This window comes from Thermobia domestica, chromosome 3 (genome assembly GCF_964235325.1).
Source record: "Thermobia domestica chromosome 3, izTheDome1.hap1.1, whole genome shotgun sequence".
Taxonomy (NCBI): domain Eukaryota; kingdom Metazoa; phylum Arthropoda; class Insecta; order Zygentoma; family Lepismatidae; genus Thermobia; species Thermobia domestica.
Window position 1 is genome coordinate 5,117,626 of NC_137456.1, and position 14,349 is coordinate 5,131,974.

General features: G+C 36.9%; 1 protein-coding gene across 1 annotated transcript in view; it reads right to left on the reverse strand.

Moving 5' to 3' along the window:
* Positions 1–2,409: 2,409 nt before the first annotated feature.
* LOC145681374 (glycine receptor subunit alphaZ1-like) overlaps positions 2,410–14,349 on the reverse strand; it is a 51,103-nt gene continuing 39,163 nt past the window's right edge. The window contains exons 8-10 of the mRNA XM_081753026.1: positions 10,564–10,768; positions 8,512–8,725; positions 2,410–3,024 (exon numbers count right to left, since the gene is read on the reverse strand). Of these exons, the coding sequence (XP_081609152.1) occupies positions 2,785–3,024; positions 8,512–8,725; positions 10,564–10,768 (659 nt within the window). The 3' untranslated portion in view covers positions 2,410–2,784. The remainder of the gene's footprint in view (positions 3,025–8,511; positions 8,726–10,563; positions 10,769–14,349) is intronic.

Sequence of the window (14,349 nt, forward strand, 5' to 3'; positions counted from 1 at the left end):
TGCAAACACTGGGCGTTTGGTAACACTGAATAATGTACGCCAGTCTGTCAATGATAAACTGCCATTTAGTTATCATTAATGCTTGGAGTGGTGCGCAACATCCTTTCGCGATCAAAGCGTTTCACAAGAACAGTGCCAGTGTAGAGAATTCCGCCGTCAGTTTAATTTAGGACTCTAATATCGTGTTCCATCAGCACATGGAATTAAAACATGGATACGTATTTTGGGTCAAACTGATTCGGCAATGAAAAAGAAACCTCCAGGCCGTGTGCGAACCATTCGTACACCAGACAATATCCAAGCTGTTCGAGATGCTGCCATAAGAAACCCACGTCGGTCAATCCGTCGTCACTCAGCATCTTTACAGTTCAAGTGTTCGAAGAATATTAGTACACAATTTGCAATGCCATCCATACAAGTTGCAGATCGTCCAGGAATTGAAACCTAACGATCATGTTATGCGACAATAATTTTGTAAATTAATGCTTCGAAAGATTATCTTAAACTTAAAAAAATAAATTGAACTGTATGTATTCTAAAACGACATTATTTTTACTATTAAATGTATTGTTTTAGAAATTTGTTTCCATAAAAGTATTTAAGTTTCAAAATTTACCGTTTTTTGAGTCACCCTGTCTAAAGAGGTGTATACAGGAAGCAGATTATGAATTATTATTATTATTATTATTATTATTATTATTATTATTATTATTATTATTATTATTATTATTATTATTATTATTATTATTATTATTATTTGCAACCCAGTGTCTGCAAAATAAATCCAGGGAAACAATTCCTATTCATCCTTGGGTAAGTTATTACGTATAAAGCTATTTAAATCAATCCTGTTGAAAGTTTTCCAATTCTTTTTGTGTAATAATTTGTGTCGTATTTTTAGCAATTAGAAATGTAGCACATGCCTTAAAATCATGTTCCAACCTTTTATCCCAGAAGCAATTCACATTTGTGAAAGATACTGAAATCCAACTTATATTTAACTTGATTGGTCTACTTCACCTCTGGTGCTTGGGGTCCCGGGTTCGATCCCAGCCCCCACCAAGTGAACTTTGTGGTGGGCAAACACCGTGTGCGTGGGTTTTCTCGGGGTTCTCCCGTTTCCTCCCACTTTCTTCATTCCATCCTTTCATTCATTACTCATCATCACCGTCTCCTTTAGCCTAACCGGCATAACGGCGGGACGTAAAATTCAAAGATTTCATTTCATTTCATTTGATTGGCCTACGTTTTCAACTATCAGAAATCGACCACTGGCATCGCTATAGAATATAGGCTGGGAGCAGTGGCGGATCCAGGATATGATCAAGGGAGGGGCTAGACCATAATTTGCCGTTTTATCGAGTGTAAAGCAGAATTGAAGCCCATTTTATCCAGTTTAAACTTGAGCATCAAGGGAGGGGCTATAGCCCCTTAACCCCCCTTGGATCCGTCCTTGGCTGGGAGATATTAACAAACAAAGAAATAGAAATATTAAATTGCAGAGGGGACTAACCAGGGTGTCTACCAACATTCCAAAATGAAATTTAGTGACATTTTCTTTACCAAACTATAATATTTCGTAACATTCAAAAACTAATAACAGTCCCTATATTCTTCAACATTTATCTTTACCTTATCTCTACTTGAAAAGGCTATTCCTTGGAGTGATAAAAGGTTGGTATCTTCTGACAGTTGAATAAACTGGTTAGATGTGTTGATGGTTTCGGCGATGCGATGCGATTTGTATCCCCACTGCTCAATGATGCCAGCTAAAGATCAGTCTCAAGAGGGAATTCGAATGTGAATTAGGCCAAATTCTCATGCATGCGATAGATGCGTGCTTTGCTTGTGATTTGGTAGCGTCTAAAGTCCACAATAGACAGTTTTGACAGTGAATTACGTTTTCCAGTCTCTACTTATATTCGTACAGATTAAAAAAAAAAATCGTGACCCAAAAGCTAAATTTCGTGACATTTTCTTGATTTTCATGACCATTTTCTGATTTCGTGACTTTTTCATGACTTTCGTAACATTCGTGCTCGATAGACACTCTGCTAACTAGTGTACGTTTAAACATCTCCCCCCTAAAAAAAAAAAAAAAATTCATGGCACAATTGCGATGTCTCCGGTTTGTGTCTAAAATGGTTTATTTGTTGGTAAAAATTTTTGAATTTTGCTTCTTTGTTTTGGATAGAGGCCACATGTGGACGAAATATTGTAGTCCTAACAAAAGGCTTCTAACATATTATTTGAATCCGTTGTTGTTTGAAACTTCCCAGTTGTTCCCAGTCCAATTTTTATTAGGCGAAAAGAACACTCCTTTAAATTAATGCAATACAATTTTTGGAATTTTGTTCTATTTTAATTCTATCGGGAAATATTGAAATTGGATTCAGACTGTACAGTATATTGCAATTTATGAAACATTTTTCTCTGCCATTTTGAATAGAAATTACATAGATAAATTGTAATTATATCAAATAGTTTATTAAGGATAAATTATGCATCAAATGATATATTAAACAGTCATATCTGTCATTCAAAAAGTTTGAGTTGCTGTCAAGTATTTGCTTTACAGACATCAATGCTAAACGTTGCAATTTACAATGTCGGCCACTGAAAGATAGATTTTACTGTACTTCACATTTTTTTCCCCTAAGAATCCTGATTTTAGAACACACGAAATACTACACGAAGTTGCTAGGAAGAACAATACATTTTGGTGTAAATCGCTTTGCGTATGTAGGTTTTGGCTTGGACTTATTCTTTAGATGGACAATTTGTTTAGAGCTGAAATGAAGGTTGTTCCATGATGTCATGTTCCCTTTCCTTCATGTTGGTGATCCAGTAGATGATGTTGAAGATCACAAAGCTGACTGGTAAGATGATAAGAGAGACCAGATCCAAAACTCCTTCACGGCTTCTCTCAAAGACGAAGCATTTCAGGCAGTTGATTCTGATCTTTCTGGCTCGTGGTGGTTGGGATTGCTTTCCATTTTCCACCAAAGGCATCATTGGTTGAACCTATAATACAAAAGACAAATAAATGTTATGTGCTACTAAACTCTGTTTACTGTTATAGGGTCATCCCAATCATAATAAACGCAGGTGGTCGTTTAGTATTTGTTTGATCACTTAGAAGGAATGCACGCAAGGAAAATAGATTTCATTTTAAAATCCATAATAAAAGCCAGTAAATACAATTTTCATGTATTCCTGAACATTAAGAGGCCTTTTCACTGCGAAATTAAAATACCGCTAATTTTACAGTAATTATGTGATATCATCGAATAGACAAAAGATAATCATAATGTGGAACAAGATCGCCCTAGACAATATTATTTTGCATGAGGTACCGTTTTCACGAGTCACCTAGTAGCTTTCCGTTTGCGGCCATTTAGAAACGCGAAAATAAATGCCGATTTTCTAAATGGCTGGGAATCGAAAGCAGATAAGTGAGGCATGATAACGGTATCTCATGTAAAATAATATTGTCTAGCAAGCTTTTATTCCATTTTTCGATTTTGTTTTTATCTATTTGAAGATATCACATACTTACTGTAAAATTAGCGGTCTTTTAATTTCGCTGTGGTGGGGCCTCTTAAGATCGAAAATGGAAATAGTACAAAAGTATAATCTTCCTACGTTATTGGGAGGAGGTAAAGTAACGAGAAATTACAACTCTCGTCTGTTACGTCACTATGAAATCTCGTCACTAATTACTGGTGTTTCAATGGTGTCAAAACATTGACACAAAATGTCACTAAATGGATGATGAATTGACTCCAAGTTGGAGTGAAAAATCGCTAAAAATTATTCCCAACGTTCCGTATATATATATATATATATATATATATATATATATATATATATATATATATATATATATATATATATATATCAGAACACAGTACCTTGACAACAATCTCGTTTTAGTACAATATATATATTGTACTTTATGGTCAATATGGTCAATTTCACTTCAATGAAATAAAAGTTAAAGTTTATAAAGAAAAAAAAAAACTTGCACACATCACCGATAAGTCAATAGGTAGTCGGCAATGCTGTATTATTTGTTCATCTCAACAGAAGCTCTGCAGACTAAATGACATTAAAAGTTAAAACTTTTCTCTGTTAGAGGACAAGACGTAGCCTATCAGAAAACAAAGTGGGATTCTGAAGATTTCAGACATTATATAATGTGGCAGATCTAGACCGGGTCCGGGGAGGCCTAGGCCCCCAGTTTTTTGAGTGACAAAAATAATTTAAGCTATTATTTATATATTTTTGAAAATTTGTAGTAAACTCATGATATATCTATCAGAGTCTGGTTTCTGTCTGCCCCCAGTTTTTACTTTCTTGTTGCTATTCTAGAAGTCGAATCCTCTAGATTTAGCGACTTTCTTCCCAAATTGGCAACACTGGTTTCACTTCAGTAAGTGTTGCCAGATATACAGTTCATCTGTACAGCTGCCTATTTTTCAATGGAAATAACAGTGGAATTCAATTGCACTTTGTTTATATTCGGGCCACTCTGATAGTGGCCATAGTTTAGCAGGATTACATCATTGCTGTAAGAATAAGCGAGTTTGATTTCCGGTGGGGGTACTTGGTTGAAAAGGTGTAAAAGCTTTTCTAGGCCATTGGTCCTGAATTTTCCTCATTGACACCAGTCAAATGCTGGCATGGTACATAATTCCTTTTCTCCTTTCTCCCCTCCCCGGGTAGTGTGCTCACTGAGGGACCTCATCCCTCATATGTGACGAGCTTAAGGCCATAGATGCCAATAATGTCCAGAAGTATATGTAAATAAAACTAGAAAGAAAAAACTTCATTTCTAACAATTCAAGACACCATAAGCGCATTTCTACCGTGTCACTTAACGTGATTTGTAAACAAAATTGTCACGTTTGGAGTCTAACCAATTTTAATCGAACTTGCTATTTGTTTTGTTGCAGAGTAGGAATTAACCCCGTATCTTAGATTGAAATCTATCGACATAAGCAGGTAAAAGTGGGGAAAATTAATACTGGGAAAAATACAAGGGGAAGTTTTACCTCACACTTGTGCTTGTAGGCTAAAGAAGACAGCAATGAAACTGAATGAGAATGCGGAAGGAAACGGGAGAACCCTGAGAAAACCTACGAACATGATGTTCTCCGCCTCCACAGTGACTCTTTGGTATCGAACTAGGGATCTCCGCCACGAGAAGTGACCGCTCTGCAACTGAATCACCGTGTATCTCCTATTTGGTAGTTTCTGCATAGTATTGCTCACGAGACGATTGATTGATTGATTTTGAGTTTTACGTCCCGTTCAGCAGAGAGGCTATATGAGACGTGGACCTACTGATTAACGTGGAATCCGAACCACATGAGCTCCCGCCGGGAATCGAACCCGGGTCTTCCGCGACAAAGGTGCGTACGCAAACTGCTTAGCCACGAAGGAGCTCAGCTCACGAGACGAGACGAGACAATTTTCGGGACAAGATGAGACGAGACGCAACTCTTATAAAATAAACATACATTGCATACAAAATTATGGTTTTCAAGACGAAACAACACTTTCACGACATTTTCTCCGAGACAGAACAACTCAAATCTCACCTCGTGAGCATAGTAATGCTAAGAAAACAATTTCTCACGTAAATTTTAATGCAATATAGCACGTATTTTCCTCATAGCTACCCATCATCTCCATTGCTTGAATTTCAAGCCGAGAAAGAAAAAAAAGAAGCTTCAACTTGTAAGTTGTAGCATATATACTAGGGTATATCAAAAAGTAATGCCTTTCTCACTATAATTTTGTTCCTGTTACAGCTACTGAACTATGTAAAGTTATGCATGATATCATAGAGGTAGCGTTACTCTACTAATATATCAGATTGACAGATTATAACCAGGGTTGGATTAAAGGGGGACTTAGGGGAGTTAACCCCAGGGCTCCAGCTGGAAAGGGCCTCTACTATGATCAAAATATCAACTACCTTTTTTTTTTTTTTAAAAAAAAAAGAACCATAAAGGTACAATCTTCATCATAAAATAAAATATGACACCAAAAATATGAAATATTTTCCCTAACTTTCCTATTGTACTTTCACAGAAAAGCATTAGGCAAAGCCAACCACATATTTTTTTCTAGTTCCGGGCCTCCAGACGGGTTAATCCGGTCCTGATTATAACCATGGATCTGAAGAAAGAAAGAAAAAAAAAAAAAAAACAAAGAGTCGTTATTGAACTTCTTGCAAAAGAAGGTTGTCCACCTAAGGAAATCGATAATCGCTTGAAAACTGTCATGGACTCCAGCAATATGCGACGTTGGGTGAAGAAGTTTAGAAACTGAGAAACAGAAATTGCAGGTAAACCGAGAAGTCGCTGGCCAACAACATCAGTCACAAATGCAAAATAAGAATGTGCTGATGAATTCATTCGAAGAGACATACGCATTGCACTTTATAATGTTGCTGATGCATTGAACGTCTTGTACGGCTTTGCACAAGGAATACTTCCTAACAATTGCGAACAGGGATATCACAAAGTCATAATGTCAATGACTTAGATGAAGTTAAAACAGCTTTAAAATCACGAGTCATGAAGTAAACCGCTAAATTTTTTCAATATGGTTTTGATGTGTGGGTTATACAATGGTAGAAATGTGTTCAAAATGAGGATCGATTACCAGCTTCCCTGGCTTAAAATAAACATTCTAATTGCACAAACCCTTATATCATGTGTTTGGTACCCGTGAAATATGCTATTTTTGTTTTTAACGGTATGGATTTAAACGGGACCAGAAGTATCACTGTTCGTTTCAGCGACCCCCGAAAGCTATGGATTCCACACTAACATAGGTCATTTTCGATTATTTTTTTTATATATCCCCATCCCCATGTTGCGGGGCATGACATCGGAAGTGTCACAGTTTGTTTCAGTAATCCCGGAAACTATGGATTCGACACTGATAATGATCATTTTTATATATCTCCTCCCTTTTCCTCCCCTAAGGTGCATCGTTAAAGTGAAGTGACAAAAACAATCTCAGGTCCGAACCTAATCTATGTTGAAAATTTGATCGAGATCGGTTGAGTGGTTTAAGAATTAGGAGTCACAAACATGGTCATTTTCAATTTCATAATATAGATTTCGTGAAATTATTCGATTTTCATTGAAAATCGCCTTAATTTTCTTGGAGCTTTCCTTGTCATGTCTACAGTTTAATGTTAGGTTACAAATAATTGGTGAACAAAGGGATAACTTTACTCCAATCATGTCTTTTAAGAAAGTTAAGCTATAAGTTCCTCCAATTTTTACGAAAACCTAACATATATTTCCTTTGAGACTTGATAATTAGCCTCACTGCTTGAGCTTCAAGTTAGACCTTTCGAAACGAGTTTAACGATAATGTTTCTAAAACTTATAGTACAATTTTCATAGCACATGTGATATGCTATCTTTGAAGTTCATAACAAAGAATATTGCTTTCGAGGTCCAATTCAGTCAGGGCAAAATGGGGTCGTTCACTTACGGGACAAGAGTCGATGCTGTCTTATCTCGAAAAGATGTCGTGAAAGTTGTCTGGACTTGCTTCACTGCCATCTTGTGTAAAAAAAAAAAAAAAAAAGAAAAGCTTAATGGTAACTTATTTTAACGTTATCAGATTTTTATGAAACATGGACGTGTGAGTTGATTGAAAAATCGAATACGTCCCACGCTTATGCCGGCTAGACTAAAGGAGATGGTGATGATCTGAAATGAATGAAATGGTAGAATGAATAAAGTGGAAGGAAACGGGAGAACCCTGAAGAAACCCATACACACGGTGTTTGTCCACCACAAAGTTAACTTAGCGCGAGCTCGGGATCGAACCAAGAACCGCAAGCAATAGATGTGAACGCTCTTCCACTGAGCCATTTCGTCCCCATGTGAGTTGATTGACTTTGACAATAAGACTAATTGGTAGGGGTTTTAATCATCCTTAATCTCAATTTGTGAAGTGTTTGGGCGACTTCTGTAAAAGAAAAAATACGATTTTCGTTTACATGGGTTACGTTTCTATTGTGGTTTGAAATTTACACCTGTTGGTTGTAATTGGAATCGTTTAAGGAAGAGACTCTAAAATCTTCATAACTCACACAAATCAACATTTTGATCACTTCTAATGTGCAGTACACTAAAGCCGGCCGCATATTAACTGAGGACAGGACAGTTGAGTTGAGTTGATTTTTAGTTTAGCGTCCCTTTCAGCAGCGAGGCTATATGAGACGTGGACCTACTGATTAACGTGGAATCCGAACCACATGAGAGGACAGGACAGGCAAGCCGAGATTCAGCACTGTGAGTAAAACAGCAAACCCTCGTACTGCATATTCAATTGAGCACTGCTAGACAAAGGCCTCTCCAATGTTATGTCAATGCACTCAGGCGTCTCCTGCCTCCTTCAGCTTCGGCATGTCTGGCTTTCCACTGGTCAATATGCACCCGACCTAATAGTACACAATGTGTTCTTTCTTACCCTTGCCATGTGTTCAGCCACGCAAATCATTTTGGCATTCAATTCCTTCACTTGGCTGTTGAGTTGTGGAGCATTCTTTTTCCCCCATTGACCTCGTTTTCTGAAGGCAAACAGGACTATTCCATACTCTAGCAGGGCTGCAGTCACATAACCAATGCACACCAGAATCCACAGCTCAATTGGCTTGATATTGGATGACTTTGGTAGAGATTGCCTACATAATTAAAGCAAAACATTACATAAGATCATATGTTAATATAAATTGAATATAAATACAGAGATATAAGAATGTAAAGTATTACATGTAAGAGTTATTTAAGAATAATTACTCTGACTTCACAATCTTTTAGCTCTCAGCAATCAACAAACAAATTACACCCAGACAGAGCAACATGGAAGCAGTGCCGTAGAGGAGATTATCTCAGTAACGCACACTTAAACCTTTTACCTTCTTTTGAGCTAAAACGCGTAGGAAAACATACTAACAGCACTGATAAAATGGGTGTTCATATAATATAAAAATATTGTGGAATTATTAATCGTTTTAATTTTTACTGCGGGATCCTTCAACAAGGTTCTTGTTTGTTTAGTTGATCAAAAGTAGACCAAAAATGAAAGTTTTAACGCGTTAAATAAATAAATAATAGAAAATTCGTAAACATGACAAGTAACTAGAATGCTAACAAATACGTATAATATGTAGCTCTCGGATCCTGAATTGATTGATGTATTGCAGGTTAACTACCTTTGCAGAACCGAGACTAAATGAGACAGGACTCCTTTTTAAAATATAATCCAATCAACTACGCTGGCTTTTATCTCAGACATGTTGCCTTCACCGCGAATCGAAGAGATGTCATCGGTATAAAAAGTATGCAAGTTAGCCACATAACCGCAAAAATGACATCTGCTATCTTCCCTTTAATTCTCGCCAGCCAATGATATAAACGATAGTATGTGAGTATGTGTTCATGTCCGTGATCATATTTGCGAATAGAAAGGAGCCAACTACTACCAACTACTGCCATCTAATGACGTACGAAACCGTTTATTTAAATTTTAGACTGGGGGGTTAATTGGGGGTTAAATTTATGTTAAAATTTTGTAGTGTACCATATACCCTGTGAGATAAGCAACCCAACTGTTTCTCCTGTGGTGAAGGATGCATATCTTCAAGATATTTGAATTCCTCTGTATTAACTTTCGTGTTCCCATTCGATGAACAGTCATGTCATCTTGCCTGAAAATCGTCGCTATATATCTAACGCAGTTCTTGGCTCTATGATTTTTCATAAACATTATTCTCCCGGTCCAAAGAACGGGCACTTCTATTAGTTATTTATATCTCCTAAATTGGAATATTGTTCACCTATCTAGACAATGGCAGCTTCTACAAAACCTATCCCGGCTAAACGCAGTTCTAAACTTCTTCCTGGCAATAGTACGTTTCAGAGTACCTTGCACACGTGCAATGACAGAGCACGAACATTTACGAGCACTAAATACTCAACTACCTGCCACTCGTCATACAATTAATCATTTCAAATATCTGTACAAACTCACACATGGCCAACTCAGGTCCTAAACGACACTCCCAGAATTGTATTTCCGAATTACATTCAAACAAACACGTAACACACATCTTTTTCAATTATAATACAACCTAAGTTTTCAATAGTCCAACACTCTGTTTCTAAGTTATACAGACTTTCTAAGTTATACAACGAAATGTCACATACATCCTTAGATTTATTAAATTCTGAAGCTGCATATAACTCTGCACTACGATGTCATTTTAATGGATCAATTCTAGTCGGCTATTGCCAATGTTTCTTGTTATTATTTATATGTTGTTACTTATTACTATTATTATTATTATTATTATTATTATTATTATTATTATTATTATTATTATTATTATTATTATTATTATTATCTTAGGTTATCATCTCTTAAATTTGTTAGATATTCCAGTGTAAATTAGCGTTCAGTTATACCTGAAATTATGTTCGTATATATATAAAGCCTTGGTAGTTGGATTTTATTCCTTACTTGAGTGAGTTGAACATGGTGACCAGGGTGAGAAGGGTAGTAACCATCAACACCATTCTTCCAGGAACAATGTCTGGAGGCACCAGAAAGCTCCCCCAGGAAATAAACACCATCAGTCCACTGGGGAAATACGTCATTATGATGTAGTTCTTCATGTGTCTGTAAAACGACATTTCTAGCTGCATCACAGTTGGGAACGTCTCCACTGAAATTCAGAAGACAAAACATAGTTTTATTTTATTGTTTATTATTTTTGCAAAATTATAATTTGAGAAAAAGCAACAGATAGACCCTACAAGTTTATTGCACAAAACAAACATACAGAAGAGTATATACCTTGCTTGTGTTCTGTATTGCATAGCTCCACTCATTGGTTATGCAACAAGCGTTGCATCCAAGGGCGCCTTTTTCTCTGTAAATTTGGGTAGGAGCCCATTCAGATGCAGAACGTATATATAAGAAGATTTTAAGACAAATTGCGCTCAAATTATGCCCAATATTATATACTCATAAATACAATAGGGGCCAACATGAGCTTTGGGGTCCCCGGGCCCCCTCGCCCCCCTGGATCGGCGTCCTTGGTTGTATCATAAGGAAAGAGAGGAATAGTATTAAGAAAGAAAAAATAAGAAGACAAGTAAATCAAAAATTCAGAATATGGAAAAATATGCCATTTTATTGATATACTGTCTAAAAAATTAACTACATATACGCATCACCTTTCCTTTATGTAACCATTCATTATCCTTTAAGAAACACTGGTAGACTGATTACACTTTCAACAACGAAAATGTAAATTGAACAAAATCAGCTAATTCTTATTGATTTTGTGGTGCTGAACACGAATTTGAAAATTATTTTCGAATATTAGTTCTACTTTTCATTTTACATGTCTAATAATAACGCTTTAAAAATAAATATATTCGCTTCGTTTGAGGTAAAATGTTACACTGATCCGGCAACACTGGAGAAACTATATGAACGCTTGGTTTCATTGTGTTCCTTATCTCAGTAGTGTTCTGCTATTGTTAGAAAAGACAGGTTTAGTGCAGTTATCAGCGTTTTGGGTGTGACCTATGTGTAGTGCAGGACATAAAAATACAACTACAAGTACGCAAAATACTGGTATTTCGAATGTATATTTTTAAATAGTTGTCGGAACTATTTCAAGTGACATTTTGAGGATTTCAATAAACAAAAATGCCGCGAAATTGTGTAAACAATGCGGATAGCTTCTGCTACGTGTGTGGGGAAGTGACATTTTCCTCACAAAAGCAGACTATAACACCACTAATAAGAAAAGCCTATCAATATTACTTTGGTTGTAAAATTGGAGACCAAGATAAATCTTGGGCACCCCACATTGTGTGTAACACTTGTGCCAGCAATCTAAGAAATTGGATTAATGGGAAGGGGCGTTCAATGCCTTTTGCAGTGCCCATGATTTGGAGGGAGCCAAGCGACCACATCAGAGACTGTTATTTTTGTATGGTTCCTTCCGTAAGAAGGGAATTTCCACGAAGAAGAAGCGGGCCTTGATCTATCCTAACATTCCTTTTGCAATCGCCCTGTTCCACATGGAGACCTGTTCCTGACCCACCTAAAGAATACGATCATTTTTCTGATGATGATCAAGAAGTTGAAGCTCCTGAATCAAGTACTTCGAAGGACCCTAAGTTTGTTGTAGAAGAACCTCCATGTGAACCACATAGACTTACTCAAGAGGAACTAAGTGATCTAATCAGAGACTTGGACCTCTCGAAAAGCAAAGCCGAAATTTTAGCGTCACGCTTAAAGCAATGGCATTTATTGCAGAAAAAGTAAATATTTCAGTGTATAGGAATAGTGAGAAGATGTTCACTTCATTTTTTACTATGGAAGACACACTTGTGGCATGTACAGATGTAAATGGTCTCATGAGGGCACTTAAAATTAATTACGAACCTACGGAGTGGAGGCTCTTTATAGATTCGTCCAAGGTGTGTTTAAAGGCAGTGCTTTTACATATTGGAAATGAACTTCCTTCAATTCCTGTAGGTTACGCAGTTCATATGAAGGAATCTTATGAAAACTTGAAACGTTTACTTCACGCCATTAAATATTACGATTTTCAGTGGCTCATTTGTGGCGACCTTAAAGTAATAGCACTGTTGCTAGGTATGCAGTTAGGGTATACAAAGTATTGTTGCTTTATATGTGAATGAGACAGTAGAAATCGTGGATCTCATACCGCAAAAGTGATTGGAGTACCAGAGAAACTCTTCAGCCGGGAGTGAAAAATGTGCAGCATGAACCACTGGTAGATCGTAACCGAATTTTGCTTCCCCCTCTACATATTAAATTAGGTCTTATGAAAAGTTTTGTTAAGAGCATGAACCAAGAGGATGAGGCCTATAAGTACCTAAGAGGACAATTCCCTCGATTAAGTGATGCCAAAGTTAAAGAGAGTGTTTTCATAGGGCCACAGATTAGGCAACTATTCAAAGATCACAAGTTCGACGAAATTCTCCAAGGCGAGGAGAAAGCTGCGTGGGAAAGCTTGAAGAGTGTTTGTTCACAGTTCTTGGGAAGACACCGAGCAACAAATTACAAACAACTTGTAGCAAAGTTGTTATTGTGCTCCGAAAATCTTGGTTGCAATATGTCTCTGAAACTCCACTTTCTTCATTCACATCTAGACTTCTTTCCCGAAGATTGTGGAGCAGTAAGTGACGAACATGGTGAGCTTTTCCATCAAGATATTGCAGCCATGGAGAAGAGATATTAGGGAAAGTGGAATTCTAACATATTGGCCGTCTATTGTTGGACTATTGCAAGGGATGCTCCGGATGTAACCTACAAAAGGCAAGCCAAGCGAAGACGCTCAAAATAAAATAAACATAATCCTGTACAAAGGATCACTTGAAACTTTTGTCTACAATGCAGTGTAGTTCTTGCACAAAAAGGTATTTGTACATATTTTTCATGTTTTGATGTTAATACTGATTTTTATTACGAAATTGTTGATGTTTAACTTGACCACGGTTACTTTATTTTCTGTATCGATGTGAAACTGGTATTTGCGCAATTTTGAAAAAGGAAGTACAAGGGTATAGAAAGCTATAGGTTAGGGTACTTCTTAACTCCCCAGCTTATCACATCACAGTGAAATAGATAAAAAAAGTGAAATGTAGGTGCTTAAAAGTTCTATAAATAATAATACATTTGTATATATACAGCTACTGTTGTACAAGGGCGTTTTTTTTCACAACCTGAGCTAAGAAAATTCATCTACTATCATTTCCTTTCATATTATGCTTAAATGAATGTAAAAATCGCAATTTCAAAGAATTTACATACTTTCGATCAAAATTTGTTGAACAGTGTTATAAAATCCTTGCTAAGTGTCAAAATGAAAATGTTGAGTAAAAAGCCCAGATTTTATAAAGATAACCAAGAAAGTTTTGCCGCTTTTTGTGGAGGTCTGTATTCTGTTGGTCCTCACACCGTGAGTTGAGTGTGAATGGAGATAAGGCGAAGGTCAGATGATAGTGTGGGTATATCCAACATACTACCTGTGGTTGTGCCAGTGCAGTTACACCGTGAACTTGCGTAAAGACAGAGTAAACATGGGACCTCCACAGAGCGTCATAAGGGAATGTATGCTGTACGAGTTCAAATTGGGATCAAACGCCGCTGCAGTGGGGCGAAAGATATGACAGGCCTTTGGTGAGTGTGTCATGACTACGCGGACAGTGCAGCGGTGGTTGAATTAGTTTAAGAACGGTGATGAAACACTCCAAGACG